The sequence below is a fragment of the Podarcis pityusensis genome (assembly GCF_964106645.2).
Source record: "Podarcis pityusensis genome assembly, chromosome: 7".
In the NCBI taxonomy this organism is placed as follows: domain Eukaryota; kingdom Metazoa; phylum Chordata; class Lepidosauria; order Squamata; family Lacertidae; genus Podarcis; species Podarcis pityusensis.
Window position 1 is genome coordinate 8,780,726 of NC_138031.1, and position 21,957 is coordinate 8,802,682.

General features: G+C 43.2%; 1 protein-coding gene across 2 annotated transcripts; it reads right to left on the bottom strand.

Annotated features, from left to right (window-relative positions):
- Nucleotides 1-1,960: 1,960 nt before the first annotated feature.
- LOC308480807 (solute carrier family 2, facilitated glucose transporter member 5-like) lies at nt 1,961-21,806 on the bottom strand. 2 transcript variants are annotated; one of them, XM_081012680.1, is made up of 14 exons: nt 21,691-21,806; nt 19,412-19,540; nt 18,260-18,500; nt 15,940-16,035; nt 15,007-15,158; nt 12,860-12,984; nt 11,555-11,707; nt 11,337-11,462; nt 10,752-10,939; nt 7,757-7,867; nt 5,621-5,722; nt 5,031-5,106; nt 4,780-4,907; nt 1,961-2,203 (listed from the first exon to the last, which is right to left on the bottom strand). In XM_081012680.1, exons 3-14 carry the CDS (start codon nt 18,464-18,466, stop codon nt 2,030-2,032), a joined length of 1,638 nt encoding a protein of 545 aa, XP_080868806.1. In that variant the 5' UTR covers nt 18,467-18,500; nt 19,412-19,540; nt 21,691-21,806; the 3' UTR covers nt 1,961-2,029. The 2 variants fall into 2 exon arrangements, with proteins under 2 accessions (XP_080868806.1, XP_080868807.1); XM_081012681.1 differs by lacking the exon at nt 19,412-19,540 and having other exon boundaries at nt 21,691-21,797.
- Between the last annotated feature and the right edge of the window lie 151 nt (nt 21,807-21,957).

Genomic DNA, 21,957 nt, shown 5'->3' on the forward strand with positions numbered 1-21,957 from the left:
TCTGGTATCCTGCCCAGGATTTCCAAGTTACAGAGTCAACAGAACCTGGGACACCCAAGTGCTAGTACAGTGTAATGTTTTTACCCTAAAATTGTCAGTTTTCATTTCATAGTGCAGAAAGTATTGATCTGGTGTGTGGAGATCTTTCTGATTCTGATTAATACTAGCAGCTTCTCTGTGTGAGAGAAGCAGGCAGAAGGGTCATGATTGTTTGGGTTATACCTTCTGGGAAGCGAGTTTGAAGGAGTTCTCTTATCTCTTCCAGTTAAGGTCATGCTGACTATAAACAAAGCTGTCTTTACCCGGGGTGAAAGGTGTGTGGGGCACCCGGGTGCCCAAATCTGGGGGGTGCCAGGTGCCCGCCGTTGAAGCTGCCTAAGCTCTTAACTATCTACCTGTTATGAAATAATAAATAATTCTGATCAAGCTAGAAAAAGAAAATACATATATACCTAGGTATTACAGGAGCCCAAAATAATGTGGAGAAGTCAGACCTGAATATGTAACACTGCTGTTTGTACCGCAAGTGTCATCAAAACAGCCCTTTCGGAATCAATTGAACATTAATAGGTTTTAAGTTCTCCATTTGGGGGAGTGGGGGAATGGGTGAAATAGATTTTTGAAAACCAGAATCAAAGAGAGAAAGATGCTATGTGTGATTTTGAAACAGGTTGCAACCTGGAGGAAGATAAATATCAGCTTTTTGAGATATTTCTGCATTCTGAATCAGCTTGATATTCTTTGCCAGATAGCCTCTCGCGCTTCTCACTACAACGTCGCCTGAATGCAAGGACAAGGTAGGAGATACAGGTAGACATTTTGGACGCAAATGTGCAAATCTATGGGAAAGCGGCAAGTGTTTACATTTCTCCATCTGCTCGGGATTGGAACGAGAACATCGCAGATCTCATCTGCAGACGGATGTTGGTATTTAATGTGATTTCCAACAAATCATTCCCAGCATTCAGATCAGCACCTGACACTCATTAGTGCGTTCCTCCTGGCAAAAATTCTTGGAAAGAGGCACAGTTCTTGCAAATATGGGGAGAGGTTTTCTGCCTGATCAAGGGTTCTTCTGAAATGTTACATTTTCTAGTGCTTAATTTCTTCTCCGGAATGGAATGGAAACCCTCCATCTCTGAAGAAGAAACAGCGGTTTCTGTTTCAATGCAAGAGTAAAGGGCAGGCTTTTCAGCAATGACAGCAGGCAGGACTGTCTCAAAATATTTTGCTGCCAGAGGTGAAACAATTGCTTCTAACTCCTCTTCAGAGCTCTGAAGCAGGATGAAAGCTTTGAAATCAGGCTGATTTGCTTCAGAATGCTTAGGAAGAGAGCGGCTTTGCTTTAGAAGCAGTCTGAATATGCCCAAAGCAGGCTGCTTTAGCTCCAGATTGAGACTTCATTCAAAGTGGATGTACACACCTAGTATATGTGGGAAGTTAAGCCAAGACTGGGGAGCCTTGTTGGACCCCAACTCCCATGAAACACGACCATTGACCTTGCTGGCTCAGGATGATGGACCTTCAGTCTAATAATATCTAGAAGGTCACTTGTTTCCTGATCTCTGATTTAAGGCTTCTTCAGTATGAGTTAAGCATCACCCCCTCTCTCCTCACAGGTTTCCAATCAGACTTGCAAAGCTTCTTTCAAATTCCCAAGCTGCAATTGCAGCCATTGAGCTGCAGTCTGTCCCAGAGCTGTATGTGCTTCAGACCAGCCATAAAATTGTTTACACAATGTTCACAAACAGCTTCTAAGACCTTGAAGGGTGGTAGTTAGTGAGAGTTAGATCTGCTGCTTTGATGAAATCTACCTATGTTCACAGAATAGCCTGAATATGGGGAGGGGGGGGGAATAAAAATATAAAATAAAGGCTGTGTCATCAAACCAGGAGGGAAACTGCTATTATAAGTACGTCAACTGGGCTAAGACAAGTGAAGGATAACAAGAAGGGCTCTCTTGAATTATTATTGTTATTATTTAAAAAAGAATTTAATAAATAAACTGCATTGGTTGCTTCCCAAGTTTCTACTTTTCTGTCGGTTTCTTAAGTTTGGTCTTCCTAAGCTTCTGGAGTGCTATGATTTTTCTAATATCCACAAAGGTCCTATTCTTGGTTTCTGGGAAATTCTTGAAGATATAAATAAACAGGCCTCCACAGAAAGGCAAGAACATAAGGAAGCTGTAGGTCCCGATTTTTGTCTAGAGATGAAAAGGACAGACTTGAGCATAATAGCATAATACAGAATTGTATTCATCCATATTTCGCACACATATCATTCTGGGATTCTCCCTACCCCCACCCCCCGGAGCTCACAGTGCTTCCAGACTCGTGGTTCCAAACATGGGGCACAATGCCCCACAGGGTGGCAATTTTATTTTTAAGGGGGGCAATTCAAGAATGAGTTATTAACAGTGAATAGTTATTAACTATTTTAACACATGAATAGGAATTCACTTTTTGAATAATAAGAATTATATATCACAGGGGCAGGGGAGCATCAGGATTTTAGAGATACTTGGGTGGGGCATGGTAAAAATAAAAAAGTTGGGAACCACATGTTCTAGACCATGTTCCTTCTGATTCTCTATCCTCAATCTGAGTTTCTGGCATAGGATAAGCTGGAGGATATTGCAGTGAGAACCACGAGCCCCTGCCCATGCCACCATCCAAAATGCTGCTCCTGTTTTGCTTGGAAGAGCTATCAGGGTCACTGTTAAATGTGATCATCTCAGCTACACCTGAGATTGAGCACCTCCTCGGGGATGTTCTTCTCCACTACATTTAACAAACAGCCATCCCCAAACCATTTAGCTTTGACCAGAGGAGTTTTCAGTGGTGAACTGCTGGCTACTTCTTCATCCTCTACAAAAAGAGCCCTTCTACAGGTAAGATGGGTCGTAGCAGCAGCAGTCAGCTTGCTTGTCTCACTACTGCTAGAGCTGGACTACTCACAGAGTGGGAAACCAAGTGATGTCTGTATATTGCTACTTCCTCCAACGGCAGCTGTTCTAACAGATTGAGGTTGAATCCTGACAAGACAGAAGTACTGTTTTGGGGGGACAAGAGGAGGGCAGGTGCGGAGAACTCCCTGGTCCTGAATGGGGTAACTGTGCCCCTGAAGGACCAGATGAGCAGCTTGGGAGTCATTTTGGACTTGCAGTTGTCCGTGGAGGTGCAGATCAATTCTGTGTCCAGGGCAGCTGTTTACCAGCTCCATCTGGTACCCAGGCTGAGCCTCTATCTGCCCGCAGACTGTCTCGCCAGAGTGGTGCATGCTCTGGTTATCTTCCGCTTAGATTACTGCAATGCGCTTACGTAGGGCTACCTTTGAAGGTGACCAAGAAACTACCACTAATCCAGAATACGGCAGCTATACCAGTGACTGGGAGCAGCCACCAAGACCACATAACACCAGTCTTGAAAGACCTACATTGACTCCCAGTACGTTTCTGAGCACAATTCAAAGTGTTGGTGCTGACCTTTAAAGCCCTAAATGGCCTCAGTCCAGTATTCCTGAAGGAACGTCTCCACCTCCATCGTTCTGCCTGGACACTGAGGTCTGGTACCGAGGTCCATCTGGCGGGTCCCTCACTGTGATGGGTGAAGTTACAGGGAACCAGGCAGAGAGCCTTCTTGGTAGTGGCACCCGCCCTGTGGAACACCCTCCCACCAGATGTCAAAGGAAAAAACAACTACCAGACTTTTAGGAGACATCTAAAGGCAGCCCTGTTTAGGGAAGCATTTAATATCTGAAGGATATTAAATATTTTGTTGGAAGCCACCCAGAGTGGCTGTGGAAACCCAGCCAGATGGGTGGGGTATACATTTATTATTATTATTATTATTATTATTATTATTATTATTATTATTACTATTGTTATTATTTTGAGCTTAGGGTACATGAGCACAAGGTTTGATGATATAAGAAGTGAATATCCTTAAACCCATTCAACCACTGGAAGTAGAAGATCGAGATGTGTGCAGTAACCTGGAAGCTTTCTTATGCAGAGTAATAAACTCAAAGGCTTCACACATTCTACCAATCACAGCAGCTGGTGGCATAGTGTGGGGGGCACGGGTTTATGGGCCTGGGCATAAATTTATGAGGGAGAGCAACCAGGCGCTGCCACAACAGGCTCCCTCATTGAGGTTGCAGCTGTGGGGAGGCAAGCCGCACTCAGGCTGGGGTTTCTGGGGGACAGCAGCAGCGCCTCCTTCTCCTCATGGCTGGTGAAGGGATGTCTCCACATGCCCCACCCCTAGGCTGACCAAGAAGGAGGAGGGAAGTGCGGTTTTGGTGCACCCACCAAGGAGGGAAGGATGAACACATGAAACTGCAGTCAGAGTCAGACAATTTGTCCAACCAGTTCAGTACACTGCCTGGCAGCAGGTCCTTAGACAGAGGTTTTTTCCAGGAGATTCCAGAGATCAGGTCTGGGATTCTGCACACAAAACTATGGCTCCTTCCCTGGAAGCAAGAGCAATTTGCTCAAGGCTAAGCAATGGTTTTCATGGCCAACTGGGCATTTGAATATTGTTCAGATTGTTTGAAACTTATTAGGAAATATGCACATCTTCAAGATGCCTTAACATTCACATTGAACAAAGCACAAGACAAGAATGCTGACAAATCCATCCATCTGAGGTTATGGCTTCATATCTTGGGTTTTACCTGAGGGCTGGGTGGGTGGATAAGGGTGAGGAACAGAGATGGATGTAGCTCACTGATGCAAACTTTGCACCCTGCATCAAGCTGACTATCAATATCACTCACCACAATCTGAAGGAACACCATCATCATAAGAAAGTGTGTGAACCACTGCACAAATCCCGCAATCACAAAGGCTGAGGCCCGTGACGACTGAAGGAACATTGCCACCACAATTACATTTGGAAGTGGACCTTGGTGGAAAGAAAGGGTTCATGACATGGATCACCGTTTCACCATAGAACTCAAATATTCCTCTATCCAATTAATGTCTTGCAGATCATTTAAGGAGATCAGAACATAATGTGAGCAATTACCTGGCCCAACGGAGTGTGCTATGACAAATACTTGGACTAAAAGTATGTTGACATACGCCATCTCGTCGATGGTGACCTGTTAGTGAAAGTAGGTTGCATTTCAGTTATGTACATGTGATATTGACAGGTGCCCCTTATCTAGTGCCGGGTTTGTCAATGTTGCTAGACTACAGTTCACATCATCCCTCACCACTTTCCATGTTAGTTAGGCCTGATGGGAGTTGGACTCTAACATCAATGGGACAGCAACCACTTTGGATAGAATTGCTGGCCAATTGAAAACAGCAGGTGAGGCAGCACACCAAGATCTCCGTCTCTCTGAGTTCTCTTGCAACATCCATATGACTTTCGCAGATGGGAGACTATGTCCATTCTCAGCCATTCCCTTCGAGCCTTTGCACAAAATCCAAATGAATTGTATAAACCGAAAGAGCTTTTTGCTCAAGTCTCCTTCCACAGATGTACCCATCAGCATATACATCCAACTTCCATATTAACTTTGTTGCTATTACATAGCATGGATTATAGGGGGAGCGAGAACGGGGCTAAATGACAGCCCATTTGGTGATTCTCAACTCTCAATTACAAACCTGCATTTCCAGGGCCATGGTTAACAGAACACAGACGATGCTGCACATCAAAAAGCCAGTCAGAAGCAGATACCTATGTCCCTTAGAATCAGCGAGATACATCTAGAGAATATAAAGAGGAGGAAAGGAGATACAGGAAAGTACAATGCAACGCAAGTTAGGTTATATTGGTTCCTGTAAAACTGGTAGAAAGCATTATTAAAGCTAATATTAGGAAGCATATGGATGAACATATCAGTGTGGCTTCTCCAAAGGCAAGTCCTGACTAACTAACCTTTTAAGAGTTCATTGATAGTGTCAGTGTAAGCAAGCTAATGCACTATAACCAAATTATGCATTTCGGGGATATTTTTCAACATCACACCCTGTGAGAACAGGATTCTGGACTAGATGGGCCTTTGGCTCATCTAGAGTCTCCGACAAGACTCTTTCAATGTTCATATGAAATGTGAGAGAGACCATTATGAGAGCAAATGAGGTGTGTAGTAAGTAGTGTTAGACTCAATTCTTTGGAGTATAAAATGAGAATGCCCCATGCTCCTTGGAAGAAGGGTGGGATAAAAATGCTAATAAAATTTTAAAAGACAGTGGTGTTATGCGGTGTGGCGACCACAAAACTAGGAGTGAGGGGTGAAACTATGGTAGACAAAAGAAACAGAGGAAAACCCCAAGTACATAAAAGGACCAGTTGTATTTTATGCCTACACTTCTCAGGACAATCCTGCCTTGGGAAATGTTTTTATGAGCAATTCTCATAAAGTGCACAAGTGAAATCACTGAAGTATTTAATTTAATATTTAATTTAATATTTAATTTAATATTTAATTTAATATTTAATTTAATATTTAATTTAATTTAATTTAATTTAATTTAATTTAATTTACATTATTTTGTATAACATATAAGCTTCTTAATCAAAAATAAAATATATAAATGGTGTACATTAAAAATACAGTGGATGCTTGGATTGCACGTTCACAACATGCAGTGTCCGTAACCCACAGCGGCGCATCTGTGCACGAGCGGGTTGCAATTCGGCACTTCTGCACATGCGCGTCCGCCAAAACCCGTTAAGGTACTTCTGGATTTTGGCAGTCCACAACCCGAAAAAATTCAACCTGAAGCGTCTGTAACCCAAGGTATGACTGTATAAAATAATGATCAATAGAGCACAGATAAAGTCAGCAAAATTTTCAAAGCAAGTAGACCTTCTGAAATAATAATAAAAAGTTTTCTGTAGCCATCTAACACAGGATAGCTGTGTTTTCCTGCTAAAGTAATGCTGTATAATGTTGTTTATAGTTTGTAGTGGTAGTAAATGATTTCAAACTGTGCTACTGCCATGTGTGATGTTGACTGATGATACCAGCATTCTGCTAAAAATATGTGTCCCTAAAGGAATGATAGTTCTCGGTCATATCTGAATGAAGATACCCTTCATTATGGAGGAATCCACATATAAACAACAGCTATTGAAGCATGGTGTGCCTTTGAGTTTGCACATTTAGCCAACATGGTACTCCCTAAATCTTAAGGACTCCCATCAGCTCCAGCCAGCTGGATGAGGAAAAGGTGTAGAGAAAGTTCAGTAAGTCAGTAATAAATAAGTAAAGTAATAAGGTTCAGTTGTTCAAAAGTTGCAGTATCTGAAGAACAACAGATTGGTTTCCCCTGTTGTATAGAATTGCAGCTTATAGGGTATTTCTTTACCATAGATAATTTAAATTTAGCTGGACTTCTTAAGGGAATTTTGAGAACTTTGGTTCTTCTGAGGTAGGGGCTTCTCCTGACAGTTAGTCTAGATTTGAAATTCAATTGTCTGGATACTTTTTATCTTATAATTATTTTTGATGCAAAAACAAACAAACAATCAAACAAATGTTCAAGCTGATTTTTCTACCCCTTTAGATGACTTCCAATACAAACTAGAATACAGGTACTGTGTGTAAATAACTATGGTGCTCTTACAAAGAATGGTCAGAGAACACTCATAATGCTATCATTAAAAAAATGTTTATTTTTCATGGGGCTGTGTTGTGGGGGTGGGGAGACTGCGACACTTAAATTTCTTTCTTTTGAAGAACAGCGAGTTTCAAGATTCAGAAGGAAAGAGACATAGAAGTGCAAAAGGCTTACCGCGATCATGAGTGAAATTAAGCCAATAATAATTGTGACCATACGAAGCCACTGCAACATCTTCTCATCTGCCCCTGCAGCCATGCAGATTATATCTACATAATAGTGCACCTGAAATCAGAAAAGAATAATCAGTAGTCTAATCTTGGTCAGACCACACTTCGGCTGGATCCAGACACATCAAAGAAGTGTTTCAGGAAAACACGTGGTGAACATTATATGAGAAATCATGTTGGCAAAAACGGAACTCCACAGTGCCATCTAGGCTCACTGTGTTATAATGCATATACAATACATACAAAATGATATTTCTTTACCAATCTAGCTGAGTCTCTGGAGTAATGTGTCAAGTTTTGGGAATCACAATTTAATAAGGATATTACAAGCTGGAACGTGTGCAGAGGACGGCGACCAAGATGATCAAGGGTGTGGAAACCAAGCCTTATTGTGAATGGTTGAAGGGGTTGGATATGTTTAGCCAGAATAAGATTAGACTGAGAGAAGATATGATAGCTATCTTCAAATATCTCCAGGGCTGTCACATGGAACAAGCTTCTTTTCTCCTTCTCTGGGGGGTAGGACTCGAATCAGTGGCTTCTAGTTAGAAGAAAGGAGATTCCAACTACTGTAAATATCAGGAAGAACTTTCTGACGACAACAACAACAACAACAACAACAACAACAACAACAACAACAATTTATTATTTATATCCTGCTCATCCGGCTGGGTTTCCCCAGCCACTCTGGGCGGCTCCCAACAGATTAAAAACAGAATAAAACATCAAACATCCTCCTAAACAGGAGTGCCATCAGATGTCTTCTACAAGTCAGATAGTTGTTTATTTCCTTGACATCTAATGGGAAAGCGTTCCACAGGGTGGGCACCAGTAACTGAGTAAGAGCTGTTTGACAATGGAATGAATCCTTGGAGGTTTTTAAGCAGAGGTTTGATGGCCAGCCCTATAAAAGAGGCTCCTTATGAGGCCGGAGGAACATCGCCTGAATGTGAGGTGTGGAGGCCACTCCCTGCAAGGCCCTTTCCACCTGGCCTAGGGGCGAGGCCCACACTCACCAGCTCCACTGAAGAGGCTCCTCATGAGGCTGGAGGAACATCGCCCGGCTGTGAGGTGTGGAGGCCATTCACTGCAAGGCCCTTTCCACTTGGCCTAGGTGACAAGGCCCACACTCACCCAGCCCTATAAAAGAGGCTCCTCATGAGGTCTGAAGAACATCATCCGGCTATTGTTTTATTGATTTAATATGCTGTACACCGCTTTGAAGTTTTTATTAAAAATATAAAGCTGTAAAGAAATTTAATAAATAAATAAATAAAATTTGCATGATTCCCAATCATAGAAAATTGTCATATACATCTCTTGGTCTATTTAGCACAGAGCTGGACCATAAAGAAGGCTGATCGCCGAAGAATCAATGCTTTTGAATTATGGTGCTGGAGGAGACTCTTGAGAGTCCCATGGACTGCAAGAAGATCAAACCTATCCATTCTGAAGGAAATCAGCCCTGAGTGCTCACTGGAAGGACAGATCCTGAAGCTGAGGCTCCAATACTTTGGCCACCTCATGAGAAAAGAAGACTCCCTGGAAAAGACCCAATGTTGGGCAAGATTGAGGACACAGGGAGAAGGGGACAACAGAGGATGAGATGGTTGGACAGTGTTCTCAAAGCTACCAACATGAGTTTGGGAGGCAGTGAAAGACAGGAGTGCCTGGCGTTCTCTGGTCCATGGTATCACGAAGAGTCGGACACGACTAAACGACTAAACAACAACAGCAACTGCTTACACTGAATGGTAGATACCTTTAAGGGTTTAACCGTTTCTCAGCCCCAACTGTAAATGCTAAGGAGACCTTTGGGTAAACCTAGGTCTTGGCTGGAGTGGAAGTTGTAACCTCTGCCTGCCCTTCTTTGGTTAAAGGCATCCTGTTAAAGGGATCCAGGGGGAGTGGCTACTGTTTGAAGCCCAGACAGGGAATAGGGTCATACCACTCCTCAAATGGGGAACCCTGGGGGGTACCCCTATTTGATGTAGGTCATAGGTGGTTTCTCCTTAAGTGCACTCCCAGCAGGCAGGCTGGCGTGATATAATCTGATACAGTTTGGCTTCACCCAATGCCTATGCCAAACCACTCACATCTGTAACCGATAAAAGTTGTGGCCTATTTGATCCCATAAAACCATAAGCTGTTTTCTTGTCTGATTAACCACCCTTAAGGAACTGCAAGGTCATGGGGTCTTGGCACACAAATAATGTAGTGCATTCAACATTTCAGAAAAAGGTAAAGGACTTCTGACAGTTAAGTCCAGGCGCAGACGACTCTAGGGTTCCGGCGCTCATCTCGCTTTACAGGCTGAGGGAGCCGATGTTTGTCCGCAGACAGTTTTTCTGGGTCATGTGGTCAGCATCATTAAGCTGCTACTGGCGCAATGGAAACACCAGCACCAGAGCAGAGCACGGAAATGCTGTTTCCCTTCCCGCCGGAGTGGTACCTATTAATCTACTTGCACTTTGGGGCATGCTCTGGAACTGCTTGGTTTACAGGAGCTGGGACCGAGCAATGGGAGCTCACCCCGTTGTGTGGATTCGAACCGCCAACCTTCTGATTGGCAAGTCCAAGCTCAGTATCAATCTTTTCCACTGCATGATTCAAATTAAGCCCAACTGATCTTAGTGTTCTGTAGCTGTCAAACATTTACTCCCAGACAATGCCATATTTCCCATAGTGTCTGATTATAACTTGTGCATGGATGGAGAACTTGTGGTTCTCCAGGTACTATTGGACAGCAGCTCCTAGCTATGACTGATGGGCACTGAACTCCCAACAAAACCCACAGAGTAGCTCCCTGAATAGATATACTTTGGCTGTGTCTAAAGACAAGCAGTGATAAGATGCCGCAGCCTTTAAACCCAATGAGCCCTCAATTATCTGGCTCCACCTCCAAGCTTTTTTTTTAAGGGGGGCAATGCTTTGCTTACCGCACCAATGCCGTCAAGCTGTGCACCACCTGTCAAGACAACTATGGTGATGACCTGCGTTCTCAGGTTTGGGGATGATAGCAGTTTAGCAGCAGTCATGTTCTTTTCTGCTTTCTCAAAGAGGTCCTCCTGACGGAGCTCATTCATTTCATTCTCCACATCATCCTTGCCTCTCAGCACCTTCAGTTCTGCATGGGAAAAGAGGCAGAAAGGATTTGAATTCAGTAGAATAAGAGTCTCAGAAGAATGAGGGTATTGTTAAGAAGGAAGCGGGAAAGGGGAAGTCCAGAGGGTCAAATCTCTATAGAATGTCTGGAAGTTATTTAAAATGGTCAGCATAAATGTTCAGCTAGAATATGCAACTCTGATTGGTAATAATATCTAACAGGGCCAAGAGGATGCCACTGTGGTGAATGAATGGAGTTAAGGAAGCTATTCAAAGCAAAAAAGGACTTTTTTTTCCAGAAAATGGAAGTCACATAAAAATGAAACTAAAACTTGGAGAGTGGGGCAACCCAATAGGCAGTAGTGGGGAGGAGTCAGCAATCATTGTGCATAATCTCAATACAGTTCAGAGTATCGTACCTTCCCTTGCACTCTCTGCATTCTTCCTCTGAATGAGCAGATACCTCGGACTTTCAGGAAAGAAGGGTAGTAGTATGATCTGAAAAATTGGCATGACCCCAGAAATGCCCATCACAATCACGTAACCTGTGCAAGAAGATAGAGTGATGACAATGTGGAGAAACTGTGGCCATGCGTCTGATCTCGTATAAGCAAAAGGATTAATTTATCTTAATTACCTCCTCGCATTTTAAAGTTGTCTTTAGCAACAATTAGCTGACCTATAAAGAGGCCCAAAGAATAAAATAGCTGGGACATCATGATGATAGCTCCCCTCACGCTTCCAGGGGCGATCTCTCCAAGATACAGAGGAACAACAACGGAGATTAGTCCTATTTAGTTGATAAATAAACAGATAAATCACATTGAGCATGCGACATGTACAAAAATGTATGAACATTCCTGAGGCTCCAGTAGGATGTGCAAGTAATATCTCATGTCTCCAATGTGTTCTTTTGTAGAATTCTGCAAAATGTCACCAACCGCTGAGTGGAACTATATGGAGGCATGACATCAACACCATAGATATGGTAACACCACCCAGTTGTAGCTCTGAACCAAACCAGCCCCCATAAGGGAGTACGGACAGGTGTTCTCAGTAGCTGCCTCTCAACTTGGGAATGTTCTTTTGTTGGAACCTCCCCAGAGCCCGTATATCTATGAGAAATGACATTAAATCATTTAATTCAACCTACGGTAATACTGTTGGTAATACTAGCCAAACTGATGGTTTGTTGTTGTTTAGTCGTTTAGTTGTGTCCGACTCTTCGTGACCCCATGGACCAGAGCACGCCAGGCACTCCTGTCTTCCACTGCCTCCCGCAGTTTGGTCAAACTCATGCTGGTAGCTTCAAGAACACTATCCAGCCATCTCGTCCTCTGTCGTCCCCTTCTCCTTGTGCCCTCCATCTTTCCCAACATCAGGGTCTTTTCCAGGGAGTCTTCTCTGCTCATGAGGAGGCCAAAGTATTGGAGTCTCAGCTTCAGGATCTGATGGTAGTGGACTACAATTCATGTAATCTCTAACTATTAGTCATGGAATAGCTATTGGCTGGGACAGATTGGAACTATGGTCAAACAACACCCATGGTGGTATGTTCTTTGGTACAATAATTAGTATGCTAATTAACCCACGGCCTTGGGATAAAACATACTTTATATTTAAATAATAATAATTCTGCGCAGCGATTCCTCTTTTCATATTTCACAAAAATCCATTTACCAACTCACAGTCCTATAGAGTTTCAATGCCACCTCTTCCAGTTACTCCATCTTGGTGACCTCTCTGAGCCACAACACTGGTTTCCAAAGTCAATTAGGGAGATGTGTGTGGAAATGAGGCACACTGATACTGCTTTACTTGGTTCTTTGGCAGCCCCCCCTCCCTCTGTTGTGAAAACAAACTATTGCTTAGTGTCTCTGCTCAGCACAGAGTAACAAGATGAATTCTATGCCAAACTACTAAACCTGGGGCCTTGACTCACCTGTGCATATCCCAGTATAAAAACGTACAGCAATTGTGAATTCATAGACATTTACTTTATTACCAACAGCCAATAGGACAGGAGGGATCAGACTCAAAAAGGTCGTTATCTTCACAGCACCTTTCCTGAAAAGACAGTGAAAGGGGTCAGTGAGGTGGGAAGATGTCAATATATGATACCATCAAAGCAGCAAAGGGGGGAGAGGAGGTATAGAAATATAGGAATCTCCTAATCCTTTTATAGATAATTTGTTCTGGGTTTGCTAGTGTTGTTTAGTCATGTCCCACTCTTTGTGACCCCATGGACCAAAGCACGCCAGGCACTTCTGTCTTCCACTGCCTCCCGCTTCGAGAACACTGTCCAGCCATCTCGTCCTCTGTTGTCCCCTTCTCCTTGTGCCCTCCATCTTTCCCAACATCAGGGTCTTTTCCAAGGAGTCTTCTCTTCTCATGAGGTGGCCAAAGTATTGGAGCCTCAGCTTCAGGATCTGTCCTTCCAGTGAGCCCTCAGGGCTGATTTCCTTCAGAATGGATAGGTTTGATCTTCTTGCAGTCCATGGGACTCTCAAGAGTCTCCCCCAACACCATAATTTAAAAGCATCAATTCTTCGGCGATCAGCCTTCTTTATGGTCCAGCTCTCACTTCCATACATCACTACTGGGAAAACCATGGCTTTAACTATACGGACCTTTGTTGGCAAGGTGATGTCTCTGCTTTTTAAGATGCTGTCTAGGTTTATCATTGCTTTTCTCCCCAAAAGCAGGTGTCTTTTAATTTTGTGACTGCTGTCACCATCTGCAGTGATCAGAGCCCAAGAAAGTAAAATTTCTCACTGTCTCCATTTCTTCCCCTTCTATTTGCCAGAAGTTGATGGGACCAAATTATCTTAGTTTTTTTAATGTTGAGCTTCAGACCATATTTTGTGCTCTACTCTTTCAACCTCATTAGGAGGTTCTTTAATTCCTCCTCACTTTCTGCCATCGAAGTTGTGTCATCTGCATATCTGAGGTTGTTGATATTTCTTCCAACAATCTTAATTGGGATTCATCCAGCCCAGCCTTCCACATGATGAATTCTGCATATAAGTTAAATAAACAGGGAGACAATATACAGCCTTGTCTTACTCCTTTCCCAATTTTAAGCCAATCAGTTTTTTCATATCCAGTTCTAACTGTAGCTTCTTGTCCCACACAGAGATTTCTCAGGAGACAGATGAGGTGATCAGGCACTCCCATTTCTTTAAGAACTTGCCATAGTTTGCTGTGGTCGACACAGTCAAAGGCTTTTGCATAGTCAATGAAGTAGAAGTAGATGTCTTTCTGGAAATCTCTATCTTTCTCCATAATCCAGCGCATGTTTGCAGTTTGGTCTCTGGTTCCTCTACCCCTGTGAAATCCAGCTTGCACTTCTGGGAGTTCTCGGTCCACATACTGCTTAAGCCTGCCTTGTAGAATTTTAAGCATAACCTTGCTAGCATGTGAAATGAGCGCAATTGTGTGATTGTGCAGTAGTTGGAGCTTGGGTTTGCTAGTAATGTGCGGAAACAAAGACCTACAGAAGGCCTTGAAACCTCTACTCCCAAGCACTGTGAAATTACTCACACGCTTTCTTTCCCTTAATAAATTTCAGGAGGCATTGCTCACACATTTCCACCAGAGCTAGCAACCTGCTGCCATACTATATAAGATCTCTTAATCGAGGGGTGCTGATGACAGAAGATAGGATCTTCTGGATGTAAACATGTGTTCTACCACTAACTTCTGGCTTCTTCCACAGCTGTATATTAGAAAATCTGCTGGTGTATGTTAGATGATGTCTTAAGAACCAAATTGATCAAAACCGCATTGGTGGGATTATCTTGCAATTGGTAGGCATGTTCTGACTACTTTCAAACAAAGCTTTATCAGCTGACAAAGGTTTTCAGGTATGATTTCATGGACCTAAATGGATCTCACTGTGTCTCTCCCTGCCACACACCCCTTCTTGATGTGTCTTTGTCCTTTCCTAACATCCCATCCAGCTAAAGTGATGATATTGCATATTTGATTAGCTGTTACTGGGGGCATGCAGATCAGTAGCACCTCTCTGTTCCCCTTCCCCACCATCCTAGGGCATGTCATTCACCAGTTACAAATTTATCCCAATACCTGCCAAATCTATTGGCCAGATAACCAACAGGAATGGACCCAAAAATGGCTCCAAGTGGAAATAAAGCAACGGTGATAGCCACAATGTACATCTGAGAACCTGGATCTTCCATCTCTTCATAGGTTGTTATGTTGAACAAGTCATGCAGGAGCTAAGGGAGAAGCACAATAAATGCTTGAGATTAGGACTGCTCATGTGGCATGAGATCATGTGGCAACAGAACGTGAGAGCCTGGGACCATCTGAATGATGGCCAAGGATCTGCAGGCAATTCTGGGATGCCCAGAGAAAGTGTGTGCGTGTCTCTCCCACTCACATTGAGAGCTAGGAGGCATAGGGGCCAACTCCTCGGGGCTGAGGTCCCTTTCCCTCCTCCCATAGACTATTTAAGGGGGTCAGAACCCCCTCCCCAAGTTAATAGGCATTGCCATTCAAACAGTGTGTGTGCACTGCATCTTGTGATTAATTATGTGGGGTGGGACTTACCTGCCACACCATATTGTATGTCACAAAAGTTTTGTCCACACTTTTTAAATATCTAGACTCAAAAGAGCAAGGAGCACTCTACATTTGTTTACTCAGCAGTAACTTGTCATATACTGGCTTCTAAAGCAGGATGCATTAGGAAATTGACTATAACTATCCTCTCTCCTTTCTTTTTGATAAACTTAAGAAGGAAATTGCTATGAGTCTCTCTCTCTCTCTCTCTGTGTGTGTGTGTGTGTGTGTGTGAGAGAGAGAGAGAGAGAGAGAGAGAGAGAGAGATTTTTGCAGCAGTGTCCTACCTAGTTTGGGATCTGGCTACACCAGTGCCAGCCTATCATCCCCATCAATTTATCCCAGAAGGAATGTGGTGCTCAACAGAGAAAAGGTTTCCCAGGCCAACAATAACCCCTGCTTTAAGAAGCCACGTGAAACACAGGGCTATCTTACCACAAAAGGGGTGTAGAGTAACCACATGTTGTATCCATATTGTACAGTAATTAAGCAGGCAGCCATTGAAATCCAAATAAGCCTCATTGGGACATCCTGCAGGAAGAAGAAGAAGAAGAAGAAGAAGAAGAAGAAGAAGAAGAAGAAGAAGAAGAAGAAGAAGAAGAAGAAGAAGAAGAAGAAGAAACATAATGAGAATGTACAGGGCAGAATACTTATATTAAATAACTCTTGATTAACTACAGTTATCACTAAAACGTTTGTAGACTGAAAGATAGAGTGAAACATTAAGACATTATTTTATAATGGCAACATTTGTATACTTTGGCTACTCCAGCTGAACATAATCATCATTGCCACACCATCTCCTGCTAGTCATGATGGTTATTATCTACTATTTTATTTTATTTATTTATTTGTGTTTAGTACATTTATAGACCACCTTTATCTCCCAAGGATCTTAAAGTGGTGCTGCATAGTTCTCCTCTTCATTAAATCCTCACGACAACCCTGTGAGGTAGGTTGGCCTAAGAGATGGTGGCTGGCCCTAGGTCAAGGCAGAATGTGGATTTGAACCCTTCTCTCCTAGGGTGCTTCCCCAACATCACGCCACAATGGCTCTACACTTTTGGAGTCAGAGAATACCAGTTTCTGGAAACCATAGGAGGGGAGAGTGTTGCGCTTAGGTCTTGCTTGGGGGCTTCTCATTGGAATCTGGTTGGTTCAGTGAGAACGGGATGCTGGCCCAGGTAGGCCACTGGCCTGATCCAGCAGGTTCTTATTATCAGCATACCAGCCATTAACTCGGGCCTTTGAACAGCTTACCACCATATTAAAATCCATAATACAACCAAGTTAAAAACAAAGGAATATACCAGTGGTATATATATGGTAAGGGACATGCGTGGTGCTGTGGTCTAAACCTCAGAGCCTAGGGCTTGCCGATTAGAAGATTGGCGGTTCGAATCCCTGTGATTGGGTGAACTCCCGTTGTTTGGTCCCAGCTCCTGCCAACCTAGCAGTTCGAAAGCACATCCAAGTGCAAGTAGATAAATAGGCACCGCTCTGGCAGGAAGGTAAACAGCGTTTCCTTGCGCTGCTCTGGTTTCCCCAGAAGCGGCTTAGTCATGCTGGTCACATGACCCGGAAAAACTGTCTGTGGACAAATGCCGGCTCCCTCGGCCAGTAAAGCGAGATGAGTACCACAACCCCAGAGTCGTCTGTGACTGGACTTAATGGTCAGGGGTACCTTTACCTTTACTTTTAAGGTAAAAAGTGCTTACCTAATACCAGTGGTAAACAGCACAAATGCAAGGTAAAAGCATCCAAAAGTCAGAGCAAACCCAACAACATAAAGTCAACTTAACTGCACCTTAAAACCAGTATAGGGAATTGACTGTAGTTCAAATAGAGAGGCTTGTTTTATTATAAATTTAAGAGCCCGGAAGAATACAGAGATATTCACTTGCTGCCTAAAAGGGGACTCTCTCTGGGAAGGCCATTTCCCTGACAAGGTCCTTATTAAACAAAACAATCAAAAAAAGACATTTTGTGTATATGGTACTCCACCGGACCTTTATAGGAAAGAGCTGGCTAATTCGGGGTGTTAATGATATAGCACCAATTATGTTTCATTGAGGCATATGATCTGCTGTCCATCCTAGATATTTGCAGATGGTCATTAACTTTTAAATATAGTAAATTGAATCCAGGTTTGGTTATACTTGCAGTCTACCCATCGGATTACTCTAAGCATGAGGAAGGCTACAACCCAACCTTGCAAGGTCCTCCATGGTGGAGAAACAGATGGAGCTCACATCTCCCTCCACCCCCACACCCCAGAATGGCTCTCTGCAAGCCTCGCCCTGCTGCTGCACAGCTTTCTGTTCCATTCACTGTGGTCAGGTGGAAGCAAAATTGGTGGGATCCTTGCTGAGTGTAGGTGAGAAGGGGATGAGATAGTTCAGCATCCACTGAATCCCATGCTGGCCCTACTGTTGTTGCTTGATGGCATCTGGCCTGATCTATGCCCAAATGCCAGGTTATTTCCAGGGTGGGGTAATACAGAGCAGGCTTTTTCCTTCCCCCAGCCTTCTGATCCAGCCAGCAATGATGGAGGAACTAGGCAGCTTCATCTTGCCCTACTGCTACTCTGCTTGGGTTTGGATTGCTCCGGAAGTCTGAATGCCACCTAAAGTACTGCATGCTATATCGTACAACTGGTTTACATCCCTGTCTGAACCTTGGGAAACAATTACATTACAACATGGGTTTTCAGTTTTTATAAACTCAGTGGATTCTACAGATTCTTCAAGCTCACCTCATGACTGGTTGCTGCAATGGGTGCAATGGGTGTACTGAGTTCACTGGGTTCACTGGGTTCACTGGGTTCACTGGGTTCATTGGGTGCACTTGGTTTACTTGGTTTACTGGGTGCACTGGGTTTCCTGGGTGAACCGGGTGCAGCGGGTGCAGCAGATGCTTTGGGTGTTCTGGGTGCTTTGGATGCCACCTGCGTTTTCTTCATGGTTTCTTTCTGAGAGTCGGGGGAAATGGCTGACCTGTTAGAGAATAAGAGAGTGCTGTTGACAGAACATAAGTACAGAAGAGGATCAGACCAGCAGGTTACAATCAAGGCATGGAAGTGTGACTGCTTGTGTTTTTGTTTTATTTTGTGTCTTGCAACATGTCCCTGTTCTACAGCCTCTGAAGTTGTTCCATTTATGCATTAGGGCTAGCAGTCACTGAAAGACCTGGCCTCCTCCATGAGCTCCTTAATCCCTGCATCCTCTCTCAAAAGGTCCTCTAATCTAAGGGTCACCACCAGTGGTACAGTGGAAGGGAAATTTAGGACAATGAAGAAGCCTGCATTTTTGGACATGCCTAGGAGGGTGGTTATCGGGGTCTCCTACACTGATTTGCCACTACCCCAGTGGCCATCACCACATCTTTTGTTAGTTGAAATATTATGGGAAGGAATTGCTTTGGTCCTTGAACACTGATTATTTGAACATTTAAACAAAGCCCGAAGCTGTAGAGAGTTCATGTGCTGCTATTGCCAGTGTTCTTGATTACATCAGTAGATTGTTTAATTAGCCAAAGGCCTGGGTGAAGAAAGACCTTTATGCATTCTCCTCTCTACATCATTTTCTTCTTAGCTTGGATATGTATTCTCAAAAAAGTGAACATCTCACCAAATGGGATGACACCCTCCTTAATAGCTGCTGAAGGATCAAGGTCAGATGAATTGTCTTCTACCTCAGTTCACGTGGCAGCCAGACCTGTGGCATTCCTCCAAACCTACTTACAAGTAGCCTCTAAAGGGAGCACTATTGTTTCTTATATCCCACTCATCACCTGGAGAATCCTTGTGGAATTGCATAAGACCTATACTGACTGCTCCCCACTTCTGGGCAGGGTGACGGCAGTCAACCAGGTAACTACTGTATAGTTGCTTAGGTTGTGTACTCACCTGGACTAGGGTTCACAGCCACAGTGAGGTCCTGTTGGGTCTCCAGTGCCGTATCCACCAGTATCACATCAGAAACAGGTGCATCTAGAGCAACCTTATTGGTTGAGGCCTCAGCTGCAGCTGAATGAACTGAAACATCAAGTCAAGATTCAACTTGTAGCTGGTGCTTTGCACTCTTAATCCTAGACCTCTTAGTTTGAGTTTTTTCCACTAGCTGTCTTTTTCATTTATTTATTTTTTAATAATTTTTTTATTAAAGTTTTAAACAACAACAAAAAAGAAAAACAACACACATACAAAACAATACAAAACTTAACAATATAAACACAAAACAATTAAAAACAAACTCTCTTTTCCATTTCCAATTTTAAGTTACTTATTTTCTGGACTTCCTCATACCTCCCTCTTTTGTATTCCATATTTCTCACGTGGTAGCGGTCTTTGTGGTGAAGGCTATGAAAACTAGGGTATGGTTCCTGGATGAAACGGTGAGGTCCCTCCCATTGCTCTCCTAACCTGTTGTTGTATCTTCTTCCCTGAATGGTGGGGTTTATTGGGTAGTTTCCTTGCTGGGACAGCATGGCATGAATTTTAGCTTACTTTTATAATCTTTTTGTTTATCTTTTAATAATGTTTTATGGTATTTTGTGTAAAGGCATGGACCTCACAAATTTAATAAATTTGTTGTTGTTGTTGTATTCCAATCCACATTATTTGTCCAGCAGTTTCTTTTCCACTTTTTTAATCCCAATCTTTAATTTAATAAAATGTTAAAATATATAACTTCAACTTTTTTAAACCTAATCCTTTAATCTTAATATCATATAACTTTAAAGTTTCCCCTTTTAAAATCAAATTTCCATTTCTTTAAACTTCTTTAATCTTAATCTTTAATCTTAATCTATCCTTAACTTTAACCTGTGCAGCTGGAAACCACTTGTTTTCAGTCCATCATCACTCTAACATTCCTTAATTTTGCAGTGTTCTGAAGATAGTCTTTGAATTTCTTCCAGTCTTCCTCCATCAACTCTTCTCCCTGGTCTCGGATTCTGCCAGTCATTTCCGCCAATTCCATATAGTCCATGCTGTCTTTTTCATTATTGAGACTATGCAAAGGCTCCAAACATTCTGTGGTCCTTCTTCATCTCTCTGTGTGTGTCAGCTGCTTTTCATGTTTTCTCCATGACTTCTGGGACAACACTAGTCTTTCCACACTTGTCCCACCAGCACATCCCATTTTTTTGTGCAAGAGCATGGCAGCCATTTTTGGCTCTGGGATCTCACCCCAATAAAAATGGGGTCGTGATCTCGTGCAGTGCCCCAAAGCATGAGTTTCTGGGTGCCATGTTGTGATGCAAGAGTACGACCCTGAAAAAAGCATGTCTTTGGGGCTCCAAGATCTCAAACTAGTCACGTGACTCATGTAGGAGCATGGCCGGGAAAATGCACACCCAAGTTTTGGGACCCAGCATGTTGGAGGGTATGCCATCCTAGAAATTTTAAATATCATAGAAAACCCCAAATTAACAAATGGCAAGTCCAAAATACCAAGGGGAAATGAAAGGGGCGAAAACATAGAAACCATGCTGAATCCATGGCAGACACACTCCTCTGTCTGCTGGGGGCGGGGGGGGGGCGGGACAAAAACAGGAAACACCAATAAATGCTCTAGAATGCAAAGTGTTCAGAAAGTGGGCAGGGTAGGTTTAAATAGCTTCCACCCAAAGCCTCTCCCCAAGAGATAATAAAGCTATACTGTCAGGATGCTGTCCGCAGCTCCCAGCTGGTGGCCCAGGAAAGCATAAAGACAAGGAAACATTCCTTACCGTCCTTTTTTATTTCAATCTTCACAGAGAGAGGCTATAGAACCCAGCCTCTTGGATAATGGCGCTGTCCCGAATGAATCTCCACCCCCCTACCACTTCCTCATTTGTCATTCCCATCATTTCCTCTAAAGGTGCTGCTACGTGCCCTCTGTCTTTGAGCTTTTTGCTCTCCTACTTTTAAGGCTCGCCAGGTTCTGGGAGATGGAGGGTCTGGGATGCTTTCTAAAGACATGTCAACTGAGTGGTGCTCCAGCTCTCCTATGATTTCTCAGCTTTCCCCCTCATCTGCCTCTGAGCTGCGACCTCCCTCAAACCCCTGTTGTAAATCTATACTGTCTTCCTCTTCTTCCTCCCTGGAAAGGTCAGGATGAGGAGGTGGCCACCCCAACCTCTGCAGGGGAGATTTGATAGAAATATTTGAGGGTGAGCAGGCAAAAAGGCACTCAAACTTACTGTCGTTTTCTACTACCGGCAACTTGAAGGATAATTGAGCCACACCCTAAATTCTTTTGAATAAGCCAAATGGAACTCTTAGCAGTGTTGCAGGAGCCAATTGGGGGAGGATGTTGGAAGGTTCTAGAAGAAACAGTTGACAGTTGAGAACCAAGATGATGCATAATCATTGTGTACAAAGGAGACTGGTTTAGAATCATACTCTCACAATCATTTGTTGTTGTTTAGTCGTTTAGTCGTGTCCGACTCTTCGTAACCCCATGGACC

Coding starts and splice junctions, on each gene's coding strand:
- LOC308480807 (XM_081012680.1), bottom strand. CDS start 18,466: ATGAAGAAAACGCAGGTGGCATCCAAAGCACCCAGAACACCCAAAGCA. Junction 12,985..15,006: donor CTGGCCAATAGATTTGGCAG/GTATTGGGATAA, acceptor CTGTCTTTTCAG/GAAAGGTGCTGTGAAGATAA. Junction 7,868..10,751: donor AGCTTGACGGCATTGGTGCG/GTAAGCAAAGCA, acceptor TTCTGATTTCAG/GTGCACTATTATGTAGATAT.